Below are 25,741 nucleotides of genomic sequence, written 5' to 3'. Positions count from 1 at the left end.
ACATATTAATATAAACTAACTATTCAGACCTACTTCACAGGCCATAGGTCAGTGTGATTCTATTGTTCCATTGTCCATATACAATTTTGACTTCTTTGGTGGGTAGTTGAATTTAAAATATTGATGACCCCAAATCCATACTTAATGTAGACTCCCAGTTTTTAATCATTTGTGTACTATGGTCACCATTTTTTTACCATATAGTTCCCATACTATTATTTTCTTAGTATGTTTATATAAATAACTTTATCATTTTTATGTAAATATATTTCATTTTAAAAGGAAACTTTATATCACTATCTTAAATAGAAAATCAGCGTCACATTTCAGAAATAGAGGATCAAAATAAAATCAATGAAAATAAAATATATTATTAAAGTCTAGCCAAGTAGTGTTGCCTTTTGAAGACTGATAACTGAGACCTGTTCTCTGTCAAAAAGAGAAATTGTCAAGTATTAGATTAGCAGATCAAGCATTAGATTAACACATTAGTACCAAACTGAGACCCTGTCCTTGAAGTAATCAGAGGATTGAAAGAGAATTGAATAGGGAATAATCTTTTCACTGTGAACTAGGGTTATTTAATACCCAAAATAATCTGGTACCTTTCCCATATTTTAAGAAAGTTAATAATTAATAGAAGATGCTAACACTTGGATCTGTAATAAAGAATGTGAATCTATGTGCTTCTGAACTATTTGAAGTTTTAACAATAAGGCTATTTAAAAATTTTTAGTCCAATAAAGTTAATTGGTATGTAGAAAGAAGTCTAGGTTTCATTCTCGTTCTTATTGCCACTCTTTTGATTAAAGGCACTGGAATTTCTTCAGAGCTGGCTTCTGAAGGATTTACAAATTGATAGTATTCACCTGCCTTACAGATCAAAGAGGGGAAAAAATCTAATAAAATATTGACACAGTGTCTCCTTGTTTTGGCTAAAATTAGGGATGCTGTAATTTCATTAAAAGAATCTAAAGCATCCATTATGCTGTTGCTATTCTGTGACTTGGAGTTTGTCTTTTAAATTTGATGTTTTTCTTGGGTTTCAATTAGTTACTTTATAAGCTGTGCCTTCAAGACCCACATCCATTGATCAGTTTCATCTACTAAAATTCATGTCATTATTTATTGAATGCCGCTTGAGATCCTTTACCCATGCTACTGTCTATCATTCTCAGATGCCTATGGGATCTTGTTCTACTGGTTAGCCCCTTTAGTCTTTCTCTTTACCCTCTCACTTAAAAATATCCTGATCTTTTTAAAACACTCACAGATATACATTCTCATAGCACCTTCCCTCCAGCTTCTCAAGTCTTAGCTCTCTCTCTCTTTTTTTTGTTTTTTTTTTCCACAAGTAAACTTAGTAGAGAATAGTTCTATGCTAGTGGCCTCTGCTTCTGGTATTCTGCATCTCCTGATTTTTCTCTGGTCTTTCAGACTCAGTGTCCTTCCCAGATTCTTCTGCTACCTATCCTGTAAATATTGTACTCTCCTTATTCTATATACACCATTTTCTTGTCCTTGCGGAAGTCTGTTGAGCCCCACATTTTTTTTTTAATAAATTTATTTATTTATTTATTTTGGCTGTGTTGGGTCTTCGTTTCTCTGCGAGGGCTTTCTCTAGTTGCGGCAAGCGGGGGCCACTCTTCATCGCTGTGCGCGGGCCTCTCACTATCGTGGTCTCTCTTGTTGTGAAGCACAGGTTCCAGACGCGCAGGCTCAGTAGTTGTGGCTCACGGTCCTAGTTGCTCCGTGGCATGTGAGACCTTCCCAGACCAGGGATCGAACCCGTGTCCCCTGCATTAGCAGGCAGATTCTCAACCACTGTGCCACCAGGGAAGCCCCGAGCCCCACATTTTTATATCTAGTCTCTTTCTCTGTCCTGAGCACTAGACTCAAATGTCCACATATCTCAAACCAGAATATCCCAAAATAAGGTCATTCCCAAAACGATTCCAGTCACCAATACACCTTATCTTATGAAGGTGCCAACTCCCATCCAGTCATCTAAGCCAGCACCTCATGTCCGACCTTGGAATTATCTGTGCCCCTCTTTCATACACAATTAGTTGTCAAGTTTTTTTTAATCTCCTAGATCCATGCTCTTCTCTCTATCTCCTTACTTATGGATCTGGCTTTTTATGGTTTAGTGCCTCATCATCTCTTGCCTGAATTATTATAGAAGTCTTCTAACTTGTGTCTCAATTTTCAGTTTCTGCCTCAAATCCTTTCTGCTCACTAGAGTTATTTTTAAAGCAAAAATTGGGTTATGCTATTCCCCTATTTAAAAGCCTCTCACAGAAAAATCCTGTCAATATAATGTTAAGGGAAAGAAAAACTAGCAATATGCTGTATTTAAAATGTGATATCTAACAACAACCAGAATGATAGTTCACATTTACTAAATGCCAGGCATAAAACTCTGAGGTAGATATTAATACTAATATTATCCTAGTTTTTACCCATGAAGGAGCTGAGGCTTATAAGTTTACTTATTGTAAAAGGTCACATAGCTGGAAAGTCAGTGTCCTGCCCTTAATTCTAACTGTATTCTCCACATTTAGTTTTTACATATATGTATATGTTTTCAGTCACAAAAAATAAATGATGGCATCTGAGTACTTGTGATATTTATTTTCTTCATATTTTTCCATATTTTCTATAATAACAATGTAATCTTTAATAGTAAAAAGAATAAATATTATTTAATTTTTTAGTATCAATAAAAGCTTTCCATGATTTCCAACTTTCAACAGAATAAAGTCTAAATTATTTTATGTGGCACAGAATCCCTTGCAGTCTGTTCCCATTCTGCCTTACCAATTTTATTTATATACACTATTCCCCTTTGAAGAAATTAAAATTTAGTTATACATCAAAATGTTTTTAAGTGGCTGTAGCCAACCACAGGAAGATTAGAAACAATAGACAATTTGCGGATTCATTTTTGAAGGCTGCATAATTGGCAGATTATTAAATTTTACCTCTTAATTTCTGACTTCATGATTTTTAGGATACCAGCCCTGTTGTAATTGAGCCGTCATCTGTTCTGAATGGAGGAAAATATTTATTTGGAACAACAGTACATCCTATAGAGCAGAGTGAAGATAGAATCGGAGGAGGCAGCCCCAGTTATGTGAACACCACAGAAGAGAAATTTTCAGACAACATTTCTACTGCATCTGAAGCCTCGGAAACTGCTGGCAGTGGTAAGCTAGTTTGTTTTCCAAGAGGTTTAGGCAGGGTCATTTCTTAAAGGGGTACACTTTGTCAGAGAGTTTGCTTGGTAGGATATGGGGCATCAGGTTTCCATTCACAGAAATAAGTTTCGAATGAAATGGTCAATTAATAGATTCTTGAATGTATTAGTAGCTTTACAAAGAGGAACTCTTCTATATTCTACTTCATTAATCTCTCAATTTGAGAATATTTTCACAGTTTTCATTGATTAAGTCAATCTTTCCATATTGTTATTAAATCATTTTGTCAATAAATTTAGATTTGAGAAGACGTAAGAAAACCTAAATTTTTATCTCCAGAACTCTCTCTAACCTAAGCATACATTCATTGGATTAAATGCACCCTCATATCAGATTCTACAGACATTTCAGGATGGAATTTGGGGGTTATTTTGTTAAAATATTTAGAAAGACTTCATAATGTTCCCCATAATCCCCATCCGTTGTTGATACCTACATAAAACTTAGTGGTTTGGGCTTCCCTGGTGGCGCAGTAGTTGAGAATCCACCTGCCAATGCAGGGGACACGGGTTTGAGCCCTGGTCTGGGAAGATCTCACATGCTGCGGAGCAACTAGGCCCGTGAGCCACAATTACTGAGCCTGCGCGTCTGGAGCCTGTGCTCCGCAACAAGAGAGGCCACGACAGTGAGAGGTCCGCGCAATGAGGAGTGGCCCCCGCCCGCCGCAACTAGAGAAAGCCCTCGCACAGAAACGAAGACCCAACACAGCCATAAATAAATAAATAAATAAATAATTTAAAAAAAAAACAAAAAACAAACTTAGTGGTCTGCACTTATGGGGAAGATGCTTTGGTGTATTTTGGCCCAAATGAATTTAGTTGATCCCTATCATTCTGCTGATACAGTAGCAGGACTCTCAACCTTATTCTGTTGTTGTTTCATCTTTGAGATTTTTTTCTCCTTTTCTGTGGAGGGAGAAGGCAAATTGGACAGAGTTAGCATTTTCTCTACAAAACTCTAGAATCTACTGCTTCTTTTTCCCCATCTGACGTTACAGAGATCACTTAGCAGTCCTGGAAGTGCTCTCTCTGATCAGCTTTCACACTAAGATTGTTTCTTGACCCTCCCTAAGATCCTTTTTGATATGTGCTCACTCTGTATAATCTGTGCTATACACATGCTAAGCCATACCACAGATAGAAGGTTCAAAGTAATTGATGGCTAGAAGGTTTACCTGAGATTAACATGTGGTTGAGAGTTGAAATACCGTAAGATACCACTGGGGTTCACAACTCTAAGTTATCACCAGTCATTTTCCTGTGTGTATTTTTCTATTGTAACATTCATGCCTTCCTTTCAAATAGATTTATTAAGCAACAGTTTCTTCCCTCCCAGCACTCTCCTGTTGGGGTTCTTGTTTTAGCTCCTTCCCTTTGGTTTAGAGACTTGTCATCACCATTATCTACCAAGAACCTTTGCAGGTGGAAGGAAGAATTAAGGGAAGATACGTGAGAGCCCAGCTACTTGACTGTATTTCTTCCTTTCCTATCAGAGGAAAGGAAGAGGATATATAATTCTTGTGAATTATTAGATATTCTAGGAGTCTGGCCAAACATTCATTTGGTAACAATTTTCAAAGCTTTTATTCTACCTAGTGTTACACTAGGAATTGTCCAGAAAGGAATACCTCTCTATTTCCTATCTTCTACAGAATTAATCAGAATCTAACCCTGTACTGACCTAACCTCAGAATAATAGCATTAACCTAATACATGGACATTGAGTTTGTATATTCAAGCCTATTTATGTATAATAAAATAAAGAGATTCCATCTTCTTTTTCCTTACAGGCTTTCTGTATTCTGCCACACCAGGGGCAGATATGTGCTTTGCTCGACAACATAACACTTCTGACAATAACAACCAGTGTTTACTAGGAACCAGTGGGAATATTTTGTTGCACCTCAATCCTCAGAAACCAGGGGCTATTGATAACCAGCCACTAGTAACTCAAGAACCAGTAAAGGTAAGTAATTTGACATCTCTTTCAAGTTGCTAATAAATTTCATTCTACAGATTTTAGCACATAGAAAATGTCTGTGATTCATTTTATTAACCAGTTGTAGATGGAAATATTTCTGTGAGAATATTTTATGACTTTGTACTTGCGTAGAAGCAGTTTAGTGATCCTTAGAAATGTTTTCCTTACTTAGGACAGCTACTGTAAAAATGTAGTTTCACGTGTATGTGAATTTTTTTTTTCAAAATAATATTTTTTACTGTTGGAAAGAAGTCTGAAAACTTTTATTATTTCCAAATGTTCCAGTGACTTTTTTCAAATGATTTGCCTTGAGTTTCATTCCTTAGTTTATTTTGAAAGTTCAAAATAAAAATCTTTTAGAAAATTCATTTTTTTCTAGTGACATGAAACTGAGTAGTGACATGTGTTTATTCTACTGTATCTAGGTTTTGTTAAAACACAGGAGACTGTAATTTTAAAAGTCAAAATTTTGGGGAATTCCCTGGCAGTCCAGTGGTTAGGACTGCACACTTTCACTGCCGTGGGCCCGGGTTCCATCCGTAGTCTGGGAACTAAGATCACGAAAGCTGCGAGGTGCAGCCAAAAAAAAAAAAAAGAAAAGAAATCAACATTTACATTCCATTCTTTCTAAGGCTACATCATTAACACTAGAAGGAGGACGATTAAAACGAACCCCACAGCTGATTCATGGAAGAGATTATGAAATGGTTCCAGAACCTGTATGGAGAGCACTTTATCATTGGTATGGAGCAAACCTGGCCCTACCTAGACCTGTAAGTATAGCCAATATTGCCTTATATAAGGAGCAATTATAGATGGGGTCTTCTATTAATTTTTTATGTGAACGTCACTATCCACAAATTAGTTCTTACCCATGGTAGCAGAGTATTCAGTACCTGTTCAAATTAGCTGAATGAATTTTAGGTTCTTTCATATTCATTCATTCATTTACTCATACATTTATTGAGCACTACGTTAGGTACTAACCATACAATGATGTTCCTTTGGGAGTGGGTGACTTATATGGAGTGGAGGAAATAGTCACTGGACTAAATAGAGTCAAGGAATTATGAGGCTAGTCTATTAAATAAGTCATCCACATAAACATAGCCATTAAGATAATGCAGAACTCAGACTGGAGCAGAAGTCTGAGAGCCAGTGCCAAAAAGTTCAGTGAATGTAGAGGAAGTGGTACAGAGGTTACTTCTAAAACTGTTACTCCCATTAACCACACAGGCATCCACTTAGGGATTGGATTCATCTTGTAGCTGTTGGTGGATTTTTGTGGTTTGTCTTTTTGAAGGAGGGACATATAAAAGATCACAACATATGATAAAAAGAATTCAAAGCTAGTGAATTCTGATTGTTGCCATTACTAGAATGAGTCATTTAGAGCATAAGTAAAATGCTCTAAAGTAATTTAAAGGGCTTGGAGTGTGTAATATCAAAATATTAGTGAGTTAACTATTCAACATCATTTGTTCTGCTTATACAGTAAACAGCAGTACTCACTGCCCTGAATACTCTTCACATTATTGATGCAGTAAAATACTTTATAAGAAGATTCTTTTACTGTATCAAGAAACACTCTCCCTGTATAATGTCCAAGCTAGAACGTTTTTATACCAGGAAGGTTTTACATGGATAAGATAAAGTAAGTTAGATCACATCCAAAAAGAGTAAAAGTCTGCTATATATCCATAGTCTATAATTTTGATAATGATTTTGAGTTATTAATAATTATGTTTATTAAAAATTATGTTTAAATCACAATCAGGAATTTAGGGTTTGTGTTTGTTGGCTCCAAAAGGTTTCTACTGTATTTGTCAACAGAACTCCTAGGTAGATACATATAAATATGAATATACATAGATACATTTACATACATATTATATTCTTTATTTATTGGGGGGTGGGATAGTCCTTGAGTTAATCACTTAATTTCTGGTGGAACTTTCCTGCTCTAATATTCTTCTTTTTTTTTTTTTAATAAATTTATTTATTTATTTGTTTGTTTATTTATGGCTGCGTTGGGTCTTCGTTGCTGCATGCGGGCTTTCTTTAGTTGCGGCGAGCAGGAGCTACTCTTCTTTGTGGTGCACGGGCTTCTTATTGTGGTGGCTTCTCTTGTTGTGGAGCACAGGCTCTAGGCACGTGGGCTTCAGTAGTTGCAGGGCGTGGGCCCAGTAGTTGTAGCTCATGGGCTCTAGAGCACAGGCTCAATAGTTGTGGCACACAGGGTTGGTTGCTCTGAGGCGTGTGGGATCTTCCCGGACCAGGGATCGAACCCGTGTCCCCTGCCTTGGCAGAGACGGATCTAATATTCTATATCTGTAGGAGAATCATTGTGATAATTATGTTGGATGGATAGGTAGGTAGGTAGGTAGGTAGGCAGACAGACAGACAGATAGATAGATAGATAGATAGATAGATAGATAGATAGATACATAGATAGAGTGAGTTTGATGTTTTGGAGTCTGCCTGGATTCAGATTACCAGTGTTCTAGTCTCTAAACCTTAGTTTCCTCATCTGTAAAATGGTGATAACAATAATATCTACCTCATTAGAGTTGTTTTGATAAGTAAGAAGTACATATGATTAGCACAGCACCTGATTTATAGTAAATGGTCAATAAATTTTGCCTGTTGCTACTATCATCACCATCATCATTATAATTATTAAACAAGTTTTTTTGGAGCCTCACAAAAGGTCATGTTTTTTAACATTGATGTCAGATAAATATTAGTTTAAATAAGCAGTAATTTTACTACATGAAAGCTTCGGTTGCTGGCTTGATAATATTTTTTTACCTCTAAATATGATAAATTTACCTGATTTCAGGAAAAATTGCTGTAAAAACATTTAGAATATGGTGTTTCAAGTTAAAGAATACTAAATATATTTGCCACAGCAAGGTTAAAAAAATACTTTCATCTTCATATTTACATAAATCATACCATTTTAAAAAATAGCTTTATTTAATTTACACATGTACAAGCTCAATGATAACAAATTAAGCAATATAGAAAAAATAAAGAAGAAAATAAAAAGCATACCATATCTACCATATCCTACTACTTAAGAGATAATTACTATTAACATTTTGGTGTTCATCTTTCCAAACATTCCTCTGTGCCTATTCATATACATATATAAATATGTATAGATAATTTAATGAAATTGAATCATATTATACTTGATGTCCTGTGATCTGCTATTTTCAGTCTAAGATAGATGCTATTGATATCTTTCTAGGTTAATAAATTTAGATCTATACCATTATTTTTAATAATTGCATAGTGTTCCTTAATTTATTACATACACATGCATATGTACATAAATCACAATTTATTAACCAATCACCACTGATGGACTTTTAGTTTGCCTCTAGATTTTGGCTGTTTAAAGCAATTTTCTGGGACTTCCCTGGCAGTCCAGTGGTTGAGACTTTGTGCTCCCAATGCAGGGGGCACAGGTTCGATCCCTGGTCGGGGAACTAAGATCCTGTGTGCCGCACCACACGACTGAAAAAAAAACAATTTTCTGGTGAATAGTCTCTTTCTAAACATGTGTGATGATCTCTTTAAGGTAAATTCCTGTAAATGGAATTGCATCTATTGTTTGCCAGTTGTGGTTGATGTTAATAAGTTCATATACAAGAAAAATTAAAATGTAAATAAATATGTATTTATGTATGATTGTGCATGTATATATAAGAATTTGTTAATCTGTAATTTGCTCACAAAATCACTTGTCTTGGAAAGCAAGCTACAGATTATAAAAATTACTTCTTTGTCATTTCAGATTCTGCCAAAAGTATGTTTTTTACGTAGCCTGACGACTATAGATGCAGAATTATTGATCTTTCCCAAAATCACAGTTAAACTGAAATCATAAGAGAATTTTACTGTTGGCTTTGCAGCTATCAGTGACTCTCTAGAAGTGGACAGACTTTGTTTTCCTCCAGTGTCAGGGAGAGCTCCTTTTACTGCTTTAAATAGGAGTTGAAAAAGCTCCCAAGTGGAGCTTTCCTAGTACCATACTATAGCATATCAGAACATGTAGAATACTTTTAAGAAATAGTCCTAAAGGTTTGGTTTGTAGCATTGTTTTTATCTGGCTCTTTACTGCCCCCTCTTGATATTAAAAAATGCTCTGTTGCAGAATATATTGGTTACTAAGGCAAAAGGAAATGAAACAAAGCCCAATCACTTGAGACTATTAAAGATTCTGTAAGATTTTATGTTTTAAAGAGTTTGAGTGTTGACCCTGCTATCCTTTTGGAATGCTGAATTGATAAGGTGCTACTCTTAAAACTCTTAAAGCACTACTTTGGTAATATGTTTTCCTGTGTTTTGGGGCTAGCAAGCAAGTTAATAGAGGGATTACTGAAAAATCCTGTTTCAACCGTGTGACTTCCAGTTTTGTACATCCAGTTTAGTTGTTTTAATCATAGACAAAAAATATATAAACAGTCCAGTTACACAAAACACATAGATAGTAAATTTTTACATGGAAACATTTTTGTTCTCACTACAAATACAAGAAATAAAATTTTAAGCAAATTTATAATATTCTTTATATGTATTAAAGAAATGGGATTTGTTTGTTTTTTAATTTTATTTATTATTTATTTTTGGTTGCATTGGGTCTTCGTTGCTGCGCATGGGCTTTCTCTGGTTGTGGCGAACAGGGGCTACTCTTTGTTGCAGTGCACGGGCTTTTCACTGCGGTGGCTTCTCTTGTTGCGGAGCACGGGCTCTAGGTGGGCTTCAGTAGCTGTGGCACATGGGTTCAGTAGTTGTGGCTTGCAGGCTCAGTAGTTGTGGCACACGGGCTTAGTTGCTCCATGGCATATGGGATCTTCCTGGACCAGGGATCGAACCTGTGTCCTCTGCATTGGCAGGAGGGTTCTTAACCACTGCACCACCAGGGAAGCCCAGAAATGGGGTATCTTTAAATGATGTCCAGTGATAAGTTTTCGTGAAAGTAATACATTCATACATTTCCGGGAATATTGCTACATTTTGGGTGGCACTGTGACTTATGTAGTTAATGACATGAATACTTCCTTACTTTTATACTAATTCCATTCCTAAGAATTTGTCCTTTAAAATACCATCATTTATATGTATGAAATATGTAAAAGTGAAAAGAGTTATGGTGTGAGAGTGCTAGAATTGTAGATAATATTTAAGATTTTTTCCCCTTAATTTTGATGTTACTTGCTTTTAAATGAAAGGGGAGAAAATACCCACCAGGAATCCTAATCCTGGAAAATGGATTTAGGTGCAGGAGGCTGAGGGTCTTTAAACCCATGTAATTTAAACCTGTGAATTTCTATAATCTAACTGAAACATAGGCAGTGAACCTATTGAATATTTTAGTTTAAAAATAAATCTAAGATAAAGGTATTGGTAGGGTGGGTTTCTTCTGAGGCCTCTCTCCTTGGCTTGTAGATGGCCATCTACTCCCTGCGTCTTCACATGGTCTTTCCTCTGCATGTCTGTGTCCTAATCTCCCCTTCTTATAAGGACACCAGTCATATTAGATTAGGGCCTACCCTTAATTTCCTCCTTAAAGACCCTATCTCCAAATGCAGTCACATTCTGAAGTACGGGGAATTGGGACTTCAACATATGATTTGGGGGGACACAACTCAGCCCATAACACCTACCATTCCTCCAGACCAACTCAATTCCTACCTCTTCTGTAAAGCCTTCCCTACCTACCTCCTCAAACATCATTATTCTGCTAGTACTACTGAAAGTTTAACACAAAGTTAAATATAATTCTAATCAACTTTATGTTTTTCTCCTATTGTTTTTTGTCTGTTAGACCTCAACATAATCGTAAGTTTCCTGAGAACCAGGAAAATGTGTGATATTCTTTTGACTTCCTCAGCATTTATTGATGAACCCTTACAGTCTGAACTTGTAGTGTTGATAGGGGCTTTAGAAAATATCAAATTCAGCCTCATTCCCCATTTGGAATCCTTCCTACAACAGTTGTTGACAGAAGGCCTTCATAAAAAAATAATAATAATAAATCTAAGAAATTAGGTAAAAAATGGCAAGTTTTGTTTCTTTTACAGTGATCACTTTATGTCTTTTAAAACAATAGGTAATCAAGAATAGCAAGACAGAAATCCCAGAGCTGGAATTATTTCCTCGCTATCTTCTCTTCCTGAGACAGCAGCCTGCCACTCGGACACAGCAGTCTAACATCTGGGTGAATATGGGTATGATGAGCCTGAGAATGTTTCCTCAGCATTTACCAAGAGGTAACTTAAGAATGCAGCAAGAATACCACGCATTTCCTTAAAAAAATAAAAACCAATTTGCTCATAGTCTGGTGCCACTGTACTAATACACATTTTCATCTGTTTTCATACAGAATCAGTAAATCACTTGTGGGGCTTAGATCTACGGTCATGCGCAAGAACTAGATGGGGTAGAGGCAAAATCTCAGCAGCAAACTGAGAAGTGTTGTTCCCTTTTTTGGCTTGTAAACATACAAAGATAATATGTATAAGTAAATTTTATTTACTTTGTTTCTTTGAGAACAAGACATTGTAAATTATGTGCTTGACCTAAATTAGAGTCTGCCAGTCAATGACTGGTCTTTTCAACTCCACTCAAATTTCTAAGCAGTAATTTCTTTGGCAATATCATCTTTTTTTGTTTGTTTTTTGGTTTTTGCTTTTTTTTAACAAAACATGATACATTTCTCATACTAGGTCCAAGGAGCCTTTATAACAGACTGATAATACAAAGGAAAAGATACATTTTTGAAAATGAAATGGACACATTTTCTTTCAAAAACATCAAGCCTATCAAAATGACATATAAATAAGTTCTCATTTTAATGTAATACATGCAAAAAGTTCCCTTTTGATTTCTCTATGAGGTTAAATTTTATTTTATTTTATTTTATTTTTCTAACATCTTTATTGGAGTATAATTGCTTTACAATGGTGTGTTAGTTTCTGCTTTATAACCAAGTGAATCAGCTATACATATACATATCCCCGTATCTCCTCCCTCTTGTGTCTCACTCCCACCCTCCCTATCCCACCCCTCTAGGTGGTCACAAAGCACCGAGCTGATCTGTGAGGTTAAATTTTATTGATGGGCCGGACTTGCTCAATGCTCTTGCCTTGCAAATATTTGAAATAGTTCTTCTTCAGCAAAAATAATGAGTTCATCCATTTACACAAAGTCCCAGACTGTGTTAACAATGCCAGAATGTTGTTATAATTAATATAACTTAAGATGAAAGAACTACCTTTGAACCCAAACCAACCCTATAAAGTATCATCCCTCCTTTGAAATGTAATAGAGTAGTTTTATGTCTTCATTAAAGGTTGTATTCAGATAATATATGGAGATTCTTACACATACTGTTTGGTAAGAATTATAGCAAAGCAGTGGCCTCTGCCTAACCAAACTTTGTCTTGGAACACATTAAAATCAAGGAACAGTGAAATAAGAATCTCTCTGAAACACTCTTGATTTAATTTTCCATTGAATAATAGTATTTGCCTTGCTTCCATGGCACCCTTAGTACATATCTTTTTCAATTCTCTTTGAAAGATAACATGAGAGGCAAGATGTGTTGTTGCGCTTTTAGTAAGTATTCTTTGTAACTCTTGTGCTGATCCTAGATTTTTGCTGCTTCTGTAAATTCCACTAGATTTGTTGGTGCTATTCAAAAGCACGAAATTATGTATAATAAGTGGCTGCCTGCTTAATGAGCTATGCTACAAAAACTGTCTAGAATTCAAACAAATTTCTTATGTGGCTTAAGGACAATAGAAATTGACTTGGACACTACACTTGCAAATGCTTCTGAATCCTAGAACTGGGTAGTTATTATGCTCCAAATTTGTTCTTAATTTGAAATTTTATTTCTTACTAATTAGTTGTGAAATCAATCATTAATCATTTTGAAGTTTATAAAAATATGCTTTCTTGCTGTAATCTTATAACTAATCCTCTGATGTGTTTTTGGAGAAATTTGCTCTTTTGTTTTCTTCTAGGGATTATCCTTTGCTTGCTGATAGTAAATGATTTGCTTTGCTAGATGTTTAAAAATTGATCATAGTTGGGTTTGTTCTCCATAACGTAGTTTTCATCTTTCTCATTACTCAATTTATCACAGCTGTTTACTAGGCTCTTTTATTCCTTTTGGAATGACAGGTATACAAACCTTGCCACAGTTACAATGACTTAATTGTAGCCTTTCCAACAGACAAGAAGTCATTGTTAGATGATTTTTCAGCTTATTTTAGGTGAGTTAATTCTTGGAAGCTCTGAAAAAGTGGATGATGCCAGTACTTTTCTCCTCTGTTTAGTAGGTAAAGACTCAAAGCACATTTAATGGGAGGAAAAAAGCTAAGTCACCATTGAATGGATGGAAAACTACCTGGAGTGTATAATTTTACCCTTCATGGATTATATTGATATGTTAAGTGTATTTTAGTTTTGGGTTGCTCAGTAAACTATAACCTCCCATAGGCAGAGATGACCATTTTAAGCTACAGCTTTTGTCTAGATTTTTGGCTGAGTAGTTACCCAGGGTTTAGCAGATTGTTTTAGCAACCTGTTTTTGATTTCCATAATCTCTTGTCATTTTGTCACCCTTTTCTTTTGAAGTATGTGGTTAGACTTGATATATTCTTCCTTCAGTCTTCACTCTTTCCTCTTATTGCCTTTGTTTCCACCTTGAGCCCTTCAAGAATTCAAGGTCACGTCTGCTTTCCTATTTTCGGGTGGGCAGGCCATATGATTCCCCCCTTACTACCTTTCAATAGGGCAATTTTTTTGTCATGGGAAGTTTCTTGGCTTCACTTTAAAGCTTTGTTTGGCCAAGTAACATCTATGCCTACTTGGAATTCTAAGTACAAGTAACAATTCTTGTGTAATTGTACCAGTGTGCCAGGTAATTGGGCTATTTAATGAGAGTGATGTGATTAGTAACTCAAAGACAGTTTATTTTAAGAAAGTAGATCAGGTAAATCCAATTATCTATCTGTGGAATTCAAATCCAGTCCCATTTTATCTTCCCCATTCTTACACTGAGTTTTGATTTTGCTATTGAGTGTGACCCAGCTGAGGGCAGCCTAGATACGGATGCCCGTTGAGATTTGCCACTCTTCTTGGGATCCAGATACTGCCAATTATTTGGGCCTCTAATTTTGTTGTTCTTCCTTTCAAAGTTAAGGCTTACTCTAAGACACTTAGTTCTCCTATCTTCATTTTAAAGCTTTCTCTTAAAGTGTCTTAATTTATAAAATTATTAAATCTGTAACTCTCATTTCTCATCATGTCCAAAAATAGTATGGTCCCCGTTGCTGAGAGGGGTGCTTTTTTTTTTTTTACATCTGCGTTTTTCCTTACTGTGACTACTATGACCATAGGAAATGTACCTTCTCCGAATGCACCATTAAAGCGGGTCTTAGCCTATACAGGCTGTTTTAGTCGAATGCAGACCATCAAGGAAATTCATGAATATCTATCTCAGAGGCTGCGCATCAAAGAGGAAGATATGCGCCTGTGGCTATACAACAGTGAGGTAAGAGATATGTCGGAGTCAAGGAAAGTCCTGATTAAGTGTTAAATCCATGTTTCATAAGTATGGGTTTTTTTTATCTGCACTAATTGTTCTGAAAGCCTTGTCTTGGAATCGCAGTGGAAACTTCAACTTTTAAATTACTGGATGCATACATGTAGATATTTGTCATCTGAAACCCATAATAACAATCATGGACAGTACCATCTTGTAAAGATTATTATTATAAAGTAATGGCAAATATTTTTTAACAAATAGTTTATTTTTGATTTGTCTTAAAGTAACTTATATACATGTTAAAAAAATTCAAACAATACAAAAGTATATAGTGAAAATTCTTCCTTTCCATCCTCTGACCCCTATCTTCCATTCTCCTCAGAGGCAGTGCTGTTAATTGCTTATATATTCTTCCTAACACATGCAATATATTTCCCTTAATACTCTGAAATTGGATCATAAGTAGTTTTAACCAGTTCTTTATTCCCTAGTTCCTTCTTTCTTACATCCTCCTTTGGTCACCATGGAGAGGTGACCAATAGTATAATACGTTAAGAGCAGAGGCGCTGGAGCCACACTGCCACGGATTAAATCTTGGCCCTCACACCTGTTAGTTGAATAAACAAGGCCAAGTCCCTTGACTCTCTGTCACAGTTTTCTCATGAGTAAATGGGGAAAATAATAGTATTTCCCTTAGGATAGTTGTAAGAATTAAATGAATTAATTTTCTGAGTGCTTTAGACAGGGTGAGCATCAACAAAAATGTATAATTCTATTGCATGACATTTGGTTTTACATTTTCAGTTCCTAGTAAATAATCAAGTTCCATCTTGACCACAAGCACATTTACTGAATTTCATACTAGATACTAAAAAAAACTTCTTTTCTATAAGCTGTTCAGAAAATCTAAATCTCAATGAATTTTGGTTTGATGTGTGATGAGTCTTTTCTGGTCTCCCCCAAATCCTATATAACTTTTTTAGAGACATAAAGTATGTGTTTACAAAGTATACATTGTCTTTCCCTCATTTTGCCACCAAAATTATGAGCATTTCTGAATAACTATAATACGCTAAATATCTGTCACGAGTTATGTAACTACAAGGATGTTTTTAATTGTCATTCATTTTTATTTCCATATTTGTTTCAAGTTTAGTAATTAAATTAACAAAACATTTCCTCCTCCATATACAGAATTACCTCACTCTTCTGGATGATGAGGATCATAGATTGGAATATTTGAAAATCCAGGATGAGCAGCACTTGGTAATTGAAGGTACAAGATGGAAGCATGCATTTGTATTAGATTTTTAGGGGAAGAATTTAAAGATTTAATTACTGATAATCCATTTTATAGTTTTTCCAACTGGTATTTGATCACTATATTCTATATAGTAAAGAAAACCCATTAAACCCTTATGTAATCCTACTGTAATGTAATACTCTTTGTATTGCTTTAAGAGAAAAACATGTCTACATTCATTGGCTGGCAAGGGTGGAAGCGGTGGGTAAAAACAAGTGAATTCAGTTATAAGTTTACAGCTCCTTAAAATTTTCAAGCTGCCTCTTTGTCAGGAGACTTTCTTGCATAGTTAGTGGTGCAGGCTTTTCATTAGTCAACACTAGTCATTCACCAACATAAGCATAGATTTACACACTGGCATGCACACATCATTGAAAACTTAGTGTGTCTTTTCTCATCAAGATTCATGAAACATTCCTAGCTGCCTCTGTATTAAAATGAATAGATTACTCTGGGAGTTGTCACAATTTAAGAAAGCATTGTAATAGTTCCAATGTATTAAGTTTAAGAACTTTAATTCCTTCTATAGATGGTTGAGTATAATTTTACTTCAGGTATGTAATTGAGGGATTAGCTTACTAATTAATTCTAACCAGTAAAGTCTCCGGTGTAAAGAATTGGAATGGTTTCAGAGGCAGTTACTAAAATTAACTTGATTTTTTTTTTTCAGTTTCTGATTTAGAAATAAGAACTTTTTTTTTTAACAGAAGCAATTTAGTGGGTGTGATTTGAATAGATAAGAAATTAACACATTGCTGTCTCTGTTTTTCCAGTTCGCAACAAAGATATGAGTTGGCCTGAAGAAATGTCCTTTATAGCAAACAGTAGTAAAATAGATAGACACAAGGGTAAGTCTACAGTATATTATTTTTAAACAAACTATCTTAAAATAATTCTTTTATTTTTCCTTCCCTCAACTATTGAAGTCTTAACAACTTGTAGCTTTCTAGCTCAAAAACGATTAGGCCCCCTCTTATTTTTCTTTTTCCTGAAGCATCAAATTTCTTTCTAACCATGCAATTAAATAATGTATACATTTTGAAAGACATAATTCTAGGAGAGAATTGTTTGAACTCTAAAAAACGATCATAGCAATTAAAGAGAATCACTGCTGCTTCTAGATTACAAATGAGCGTAGATTATCATGATTGCCGATGATGCTCCATGAAAAAACCTCTACTTAGCACTGCAAGACCCAATAGAGAAATATCAGCTCCATTTAATTGATTAGAAGAGTTATAAAAATCATTGCATTGAATACAAATAACTGTTTGGTCATGACATCTTGCTACAGCTAGGCTTCCGTTCTCGTGTTGTTTGTTCCAGTTCCGACAGAAAAGGGGGCCACAGGTCTGAGTAACCTGGGAAACACATGCTTCATGAACTCAAGCATCCAATGTGTTAGTAACACACAGCCACTGACACAGTATTTTATCTCAGGGAGACATCTTTATGAACTCAACAGGTAATCTTCCTTGAGTCATTGGCTCTTAACTTTTATAACTTTGCTATGAATGCAACATTACCTAAATCTCCTCTTTCTTCACCCTGGGGGAGGAAAGTCTTAATCTTATTTGCCCTATTAAGCATGAAGTAAGGACCAAATGCTACTTCTCTTATTTTGAAAAGATATTTTGATGTGAGAAAACAGACTCTAGGCACTTCTGTGTCCACATGATTGTGATTTATAAGAATCTTTGGCAACAAATTTTCCTCTCAAACTTCTAGGACAAATCCCATTGGTATGAAGGGGCATATGGCTAAATGCTATGGGGATTTAGTACAGGAACTTTGGAGTGGAACTCAGAAGAATGTTGCCCCATTAAAGCTTCGGGTAAGCATGTTAAAATAATATAAAGGTATTTAAGTCCTAAGCAGTTATTAAGTAATTATTTTTCTCTACGTGTTTTTTATATTTAGCTTTTTAGTTTTAGTGTAATGTTTTTGGGTCCTTCACAAGGCATAAACTGGATGTCAGATACTTTTACTTCTTAACATATATGCAAAATACTACTATAGACATAGTGGGTAGAAAAAGATCAAAAGTATAGTTAAATTTGGGATGCCATTCATTTTACTAATTTATCAGGTATCTTACTTGTATATACAGTAAACCTTTCTTTCTTAATCCTTCACTATTAGCAGTATTCTAACTGCAAGGTAGACCTGAGTCTAATTAATGATACTCAGTACATTTTTAACATTACTAAGATAATTAGTTCTATCTGTAGAATTTTAAAAAGTAGCAGAAAGAAAGAATGTAATTAATGGATACAAATTTGACATTAATATCATATGCAGTGAATTCTAGTTGATGTTAGGATTACCACTGTAATAATTGTGTATTAACTCATTTAATCTTCTAAATGGCCCTACAGTATAAAGCAACATTATTATCCCCATTTTATGGCTCAGGAAACTAAGACTCATAGCAGTCAAATAACTTGTCCAAGGTTGCAAGCTAGTTACTAAGTCCTCAAGTTGAACATGAGGCTATTCTGCCTCTAATAATAAAAGTTAGGATACAACAAGACCAGAAAAGCTAACTGTAAAAGAAAACATTATAAAAGGGAATCTTCCAATGTGAGCAAATGCTATTTTACTATTTCCATCTTGTATATTAAATAGCTATGTACCTAAAGAACTATTTGCTTATATGATGCTAAACCAGGACATAGGATTGGCCATAATACTTTTTTGGGGCTGGGGGAGGGAACATCATTTGAGATTAAGATTAGAAAGATTTCATGATTATCCAAAATATATTTGCTGAAATAGAGACAGACTAAATACTATACTATTTATCTTCTTCTAATGCCTCTAATAGAATTATGGGCATGTTCATTCTAAACTTTATGAGATAGCAAATAATGAGTTTGATTCCTCTTATATTTATAGTGGACCATAGCAAAATATGCTCCCAGGTTTAATGGGTTCCAGCAACAAGACTCCCAAGAACTTCTGGCTTTTCTCTTGGATGGTCTTCATGAAGATCTCAACCGAGTCCATGAGAAGCCATATGTGGAACTAAAGGACAGTGATGGCCGACCAGACTGGGAAGTAGCTGCAGAGGTTTGTCAGTTTTGAGTTTCTAATGTAAGCAATAGATAAAATATTCTGACCACAAGTATGTGTTGCACAACTTAAATGCTAACTAAACTGTTCTGCGGTCAGAATTTTACTGCGAAAATGAAGGAATTTATATTTCTCTGCTTATTTCTTGTGCAGTAATCCTAAAACAAAGCATCTTTAATGAAAATAGAAAAATGTTTCCTCTTCAATGTAAATTTGGGGGAGAGGATGTAGGAATAATTATTCAGTAGAAATTTAGGAGCCCCCATAATTGCTAAAGTAATGTGTACAGTGACCAATAGGCATATTTTTTCCGCTTTTTAATGGACAAAGAACTCATCATTGTTACCATGGTAAGAAGAAAGAAAAACATAGGGTTTTCCATCTGAATTTAATACTTTATAGATTGAGCAGAAAGAATCACATTCTATTCTGGACCGCCAGGGAAGTCCCGATGGTGGTATTTTTAAAGAAGGGAAATACGTAAGCCCAAAGCTGCCTATACAGAGTGATCTGGCTATGTCACTACAGTCTAGATTAACCCCAGTGAGTGCTGCTGCTACACTTGGCAGCTCTTCTGTGTTACCACTGTTGCCAGAATTCTTGAAGTATTTTATGTATTTCTCTACTATCTCAATAGGCAATATATATATATATTTTTTGGCAATATATTTTAAATTACATATCCGACTTGTAAATTTGTAGGCACAAAGCTTTTTTTTTTTAAGGGTTATATTCTTGACATTTAAATCTAATATATTTAACCATTTTCTTTGAATTTGGGGAGATAAAAAATTTCTCTAATCTTTTTTCTTGCTAGGCCTGGGACAACCATCTGAGGAGAAATAGATCAATCGTTGTGGATTTGTTCCATGGGCAGCTAAGGTCCCAAGTCAAATGCAAGACATGTGGGCATATAAGTGTCCGATTTGACCCTTTCAATTTTTTGTCTTTGCCACTACCGATGGACAGTTATATGCACTTAGAAATAACAGGTGGGTCGCAAAGTTATGAAAAATTATTTAATTCCATTGTCTTTTACCTTATTCAAGCAGCCTGAATTTGTAAGTATAGTCATTTGTGTATAATGCGTTCTCATAAAGATTGGTAGTCAGCATGTTATAATTTTTTTAAAAATTTTATTGGTGTTAGTTGGTTTACAGTGTTGTGAGCATGTTACAATTTAACAATCTAATTTCAGGCATGATTTGAGGTTTGAAAGACTTGGAACATGGGTCCATTTTTGTGCCCATTGAGTCTTCTGTTAGTTTCAAATGTGCCAGGAACTCTCTTTAAAATCTTGCAAAGCCACTCACACTTCTGTATCAGATGAATATTCAAAAAATAATGATTTTACTTAAGATTATCTTTAAGCACCATCTGTTGTAGTGTTTACATATAAAATTAAAGTTCTAGACTGAAATATTTGCTGTTTCCAAGTCTCTCTCTCACACACACACAGACACACACAGTGTAAAGCTTTCAATGAAACCTGAATTTTACTGGTAAAAAACCTTTTCTCTTTACTAGTTATTACGTTGGATGGTACTACCCCTATACGATATGGACTAAGACTGAATATGGATGAAAAGTACACAGGTTTAAAAAAACAGCTGAGCGATCTCTGTGGACTTAAATCAGAACAGATCCTTCTTGCAGAAGTACATGGTTCCAACATAAAGGTGATATTAACTGTTCTTTTTAGGAAACTCTTGATTCCATCCTTCAGAGATCACAGTTAATTAATAATAATTAATAATAATAAGTATTATTATTAATTATTAATAATAATTAATAATTCTCAATTAATTATTGTGTCAAATGACCAAGGGAGATAATAAAACACAACAAAAACTGGAAAAAAATTTGTGAAGTTTTTCGTTCTAGAAGAAACTTAAAAGAGTTGTCCACCAGAATAAAAGAGTAATAATGATGGTGGTATTTTTATTATTATTATTATTTTTGGCCACACTGCATGGCATGCGGGATCTTAGTTCCCCTACAAGGGATCGAACCCATGTCCCCTGCAGTGGAAGCACAGAGTCTTAACCACTGGACCACCAGGGAAGTCCCAATGGTGGTACTTTTAAAGAAGGGAAATATGTAAGCCCAAAGCTACCTATACGGAGTGATCTAGCTGTGTCACTACAGTCTAGATTTACCCCCAGTGACTGCTGCTGCTACACCTAACAGCTCTTCTGTATTACCACTATTGCTAGAATTCTTAAAGTATTTTAGGTATGTATGAATGTGTTCTTTTAGTACTTTTTTTTTAGTACCTTTATGAATATATATACCTGGCCTTTCAACAGACTAAGAAACTAAAGAGTAAAGACAAAGTGACACAAATCACTTCTTCTTGCATACCAGCTGGAGAAACAAATTTAATAGATATATTGCCTACCCTGAATTGAGCTCCTACCACTGGTATTATTTATATTCATCTTCGGGGTTTCTGAACAAACTCCCACCTCTTTGACATTTTTCTTCATATGTAATGCGGAGGTGAGATCTCTCTGGGGATTTTGGGTTTAGATTCTTGAAATGACGGACAAAACTTAAGAAGTCAATTATACACATCATACTGTCCTCCTATGAAAGGGGATAATGGTTTTGTCAGGAAGGTTAGTTTTCACTTAGTTTATCAAGCTTTCATTTATAGTTATTTTAGAAAAATTATTCGGACATCTTATTTGTTTTACTGATAAAAGGATCTAAGACATTTGCTTCAGATATATCAGAGAGGTGATTCTCCATTTTATCTGAAACATCTCCCCCTTCTCATCTCGCCTCTTTTTCTATAGAATTTCCCTCAGGACAACCAGAAAGTACGACTCTCAGTGAGTGGATTTTTGTGTGCATTTGAAATTCCCGTCCCTGGATCTCCAATTTCAGCTCCTAGTCCAGTACAGACAGGTAAGATAGAACTAGAGCTCCTTCTCATGATTTTAGCTTTGAATAACAGTCTAAGGGTTGTCATCCTTTTCAGGCTTTTGTTTAGGCTAAAAATATTAGAGCAAAAGAATTTTGGAGCCTGAAGGAAACCTTGGTGATCATTTATCTCAAATCCTCATTTTATAGGTGAGGAACCTAAAATTCAGAGAACCTGACTAAGTTAGATAGGTAGTTATTAGCTAAATCTACCACTGGAATTCAGATCTCCTTTAACTCTTTTATCTAATATTAACATGGTAACAGATGGTGTAAGAGAAATGTACTATGAGAAAACAAAATAATAAATTTGACTAAAAAGGAATCTGTTTATCTAATATTGCCTGTGATTTAATATGGTCATCCAGTGAGTCTTTTTGGCCATTAGTGGGGTTTGTCTCCTCTTTATACTGTTGGCAGTTAGATTCATTCCCCAACTATAACGTGCTTCAGAGAGAATGAGGCTCCTGTCACTGGCACTCAGTAGATGGTACTGATGGTTGGGTTGGTGGATGATTTAACATTGCTTTTTGGTTATCATCACTGTCCAGTAGAACTCTCTGCAATGAGGAAAAGTTTCTGTAATCTTTGCCATCCAATACAGTTATCTACTAGTCACATGGACTGTTTAGCACTTGAAATGTGGCTAGTGAAAGGGAGGAAATGCACTTTTAATTTAATTTTAATTTAAAAAGCAGTGACTTTCATCAGCTGTAGCAAATGTTTCACTCTGGTGCGGCAGGTTGCTACTGGGGGAGGCTGTGCTGGGTGGGGGCAGGCAGCAGGTGGGAAATCTCTACCTTGCTCTTTATCTTATTGAGTCTAAAACTGCCCTAAAAAATAGTCTTTTTTAAAAATTAAACAATTTTTTAAAAACCCATCATCTGGCTAGGGACTACCATCTTAGAACATTTCTAGAAGAATGGAGAAATGAATTTTTAGAGGAGAAGAAAAAGAAAAGCAGTAGAACTGTTTTCGTGCCACAACACGGAGCTAATAAAGACTGTTGAAAAAATTCTACTTACTCTTTCTGTCAGTTACTCGTGCTTTGTCATTTAGTCAGAAGTGTGAGTTATCGAGGTAAAATCTGAAGTTAAAATCTTCCAATTAATCTAGAATTATCATTTGACCCATGATTCCTCCCTGTCCTCTGTTAAAAGAGACTGTCAGTGGTCTGGGTCCCAGCGATATTTGAGAAAAGAGCAAAGATAAAGGTACCACAGACTTGTGATGCTATACTTATCTTTGAATTTGTAGATTTTTCCTCTTCCCCGTCTACAAATGGAATGTTCACCCTAACCACCAATGGGGACCTGCCTCGATCGATATTCATCCCCAATGGAATGCCAAACACTGTTGTGCCATGTGGAACTGAGAAAAGCTTCACAAATGGAACGGTGAATGGTCATATGCCATCTCTTCCTGACAGTTCCTTTACAGGCTACATCATTGCAGTCCACCGAAAAATGGTTAGTTTAATGTTAGGCAAGTTACTGCAGGTCTTGCCAGTGTTATTTATGAAACAGCCATTTTCTGTCTTTGCAACATTTTCAGTGTGTGCACTTTCAATGTGTTATGTTCTAAGTGATTGCGGTGTGTTCTAACTGATTGCAGCCAGGATTTAATATCACACATGACGGCCTACGTATGAAATGACATTCCTCACTCATGTATCAGGCAGCAACAAGAGAGCTGGTGCATCTGAATATAGTACTACTGTCTTTAAAAAGTTTGTGGCTCCTATATGTTCATGTAGCCGTGTACATCTTCTCCGCCATATAAGTGTAGATGCCTTTGGAGAAGGTTTTGTTTGTTTGTTTTGGAGGGAGAAACAAGAAGATTCTTGGGCAAGACAAGTTGTTTCCTAGGACTGCTGTAACAAATTACCACAAACTTGGTGGCTTAAAACAACAGAAATTAATTCTTTCACAGTTCTGAAGGCCGGAAGTCTGAAATCAAGGCATCAACAGGGTTGTGCCCCCTCCATAGGTTTTAGGAGAGAATCCTTCTTGCCTCTTCCAACTTGTACAGGCATTCCTTAGCTTGTGGCTGTATAACTCCAATCTCTGCATCTGTCTTGGCCTTCTTCTCCTTCTTCCTCTGCCTTTCACTGTTAAGAACAATTGTCATAGGATTTAGGGGCCATCCAAATAATCCAGGATGATATCTCAATTTAATTACATATGCAAAAACCCTTTTGCCATATAGGGTCACATTCGTAAGTTCTAGGAGTTAGGATGTGGACATATCTTTTTGGGGACCACCAAAATTCACTACAGAAATCATTTATCATAAAATTATCACTTATTCAAAAAACGAAGTACCAAGAAAAAAATTAAATACCTGGAAATAAACTTTACAAAAAATATACAAGGTATCTGTATAGAAAACAATAAAATATTATTGCTCAAAATTAAAGAAGACTCAGATGTTTGAAGGAACAGACCGTATTCATGGATTAGAAGACTCAGTATTTCAAAGATATCCGTTCTCCACAAACAAATCTACAGATTCAATGCACAATCCCAATAAAAATGCATACTCTGTATGTGTATGCTTGTGTGTGTATAACTTGATAAGCTGATTTTAATATATGGAAGCACAAAGCACTAAAATAACCAAGACAGTCTTGAAGAAGAGCAAAACATGAAGAATTGAGCTACCAGATATCATGATTTTATAAAGCAATGATACTTGAGACATTGTGATATTGGTGTGAGAAAAGACAAATAGACCAATGGAATAAAATAGAGAGCCCAGAAACAGGTTCGCATATGTATGAACACTTGATTTATAACAAAGATGGCATTACAGAGCAGTGAAAGACAGTTTTCTCGGTAAATGGAGCTGGGATAATAGAATAACCATATGAAACTTGACGCACCTACCTCTCACCACATAAAAATCAATTCCAGGTGGACTGCAGAATTAAATATGAAAGCAAAACAGAAAAGCAGACCCTAGAAGATAATAAACGTGAATATATTCATGACCTTGGTTTAGAGAAAAAGACTTCTTGAATAGGACACAGAAAGCACTAACCATAAAAGAAAAGATTGATAAATTGTACATCATTAAAATTATGAACTTCGGTTTCATCAAAAGATCACTAAGAAAATAAAAGGCAAGCCTAGTAGTAGAAGATGTTTGTAACTCATGTAACCAACAAAAAGGCTCAATCCAGAAAATATAAAGGACTCCTATAAGTCACTAAGAAAAAACAATTCAATAAAAAAATGGCTAATACTTAAATAGGCACATCACAGAAAGGATATCCAAATGGCCAATAATCATATAAAAAAGTGATCAGCCACACTACTAATTAGGGAAATGCAAATTAAAATCACATTACAAAGACTTCCCTGGTGGCGCAGTGGTTAAGAATCCGCCTGCCAATGCAGGGGACATGGGTTCGAGCCCTGGTCCGGGAAGATCCCACATGCCGTGGAGCAACTAAGCCCGTGCGCCACAACTACTGAGCCTGAGCTCTAGAACCCACGCGCCACAACTACTGAGCCTGTGTGCCACAACTACTGAAGCCCACAGCCTAGAGCCCTTGCTCCACAACAAGAGAAGCCACCACAGTGAGAAGCCCGCGCACCACAATGAAGAGCAGCCTGCGCT

At 35.6% G+C, this 25,741-nt stretch overlaps 1 protein-coding gene across 2 annotated transcripts in view; it reads left to right on the top strand.

Moving 5' to 3' along the window:
* The window catches only part of USP32 (ubiquitin specific peptidase 32), a 197,899-nt gene that overhangs the window by 150,807 nt on the left and 21,351 nt on the right, over nucleotides 1–25,741 (top strand). Inside the window, exons 13-26 of one of the 2 annotated variants that reach the window (XM_007190263.2) lie at nucleotides 3,014–3,209; nucleotides 5,050–5,225; nucleotides 5,873–6,013; nucleotides 11,365–11,482; nucleotides 14,663–14,817; nucleotides 16,006–16,087; nucleotides 16,888–16,962; nucleotides 17,441–17,579; nucleotides 17,843–17,948; nucleotides 19,013–19,186; nucleotides 20,007–20,181; nucleotides 20,717–20,868; nucleotides 21,991–22,102; nucleotides 23,375–23,586. In XM_007190263.2, coding sequence (XP_007190325.2) covers nucleotides 3,014–3,209; nucleotides 5,050–5,225; nucleotides 5,873–6,013; nucleotides 11,365–11,482; nucleotides 14,663–14,817; nucleotides 16,006–16,087; nucleotides 16,888–16,962; nucleotides 17,441–17,579; nucleotides 17,843–17,948; nucleotides 19,013–19,186; nucleotides 20,007–20,181; nucleotides 20,717–20,868; nucleotides 21,991–22,102; nucleotides 23,375–23,586 — 2,013 coding nt within the window. Of the gene's footprint in view, nucleotides 1–3,013; nucleotides 3,210–5,049; nucleotides 5,226–5,872; nucleotides 6,014–11,364; nucleotides 11,525–14,662; nucleotides 14,818–16,005; nucleotides 16,088–16,887; nucleotides 16,963–17,440; nucleotides 17,580–17,842; nucleotides 17,949–19,012; nucleotides 19,187–20,006; nucleotides 20,182–20,716; nucleotides 20,869–21,990; nucleotides 22,103–23,374; nucleotides 23,587–25,741 lie in introns of both variants that reach the window. The other variant, XM_007190262.2, reaches the window with a different exon arrangement.

The sequence above is a fragment of the Balaenoptera acutorostrata genome, chromosome 20 (assembly GCF_949987535.1).
Source record: "Balaenoptera acutorostrata chromosome 20, mBalAcu1.1, whole genome shotgun sequence".
In the NCBI taxonomy this organism is placed as follows: Eukaryota; Metazoa; Chordata; class Mammalia; order Artiodactyla; family Balaenopteridae; genus Balaenoptera; species Balaenoptera acutorostrata.
Note: the sequence above shows the minus strand (reverse complement) of the source record. Positions and strands in the feature narration are given on the sequence as shown.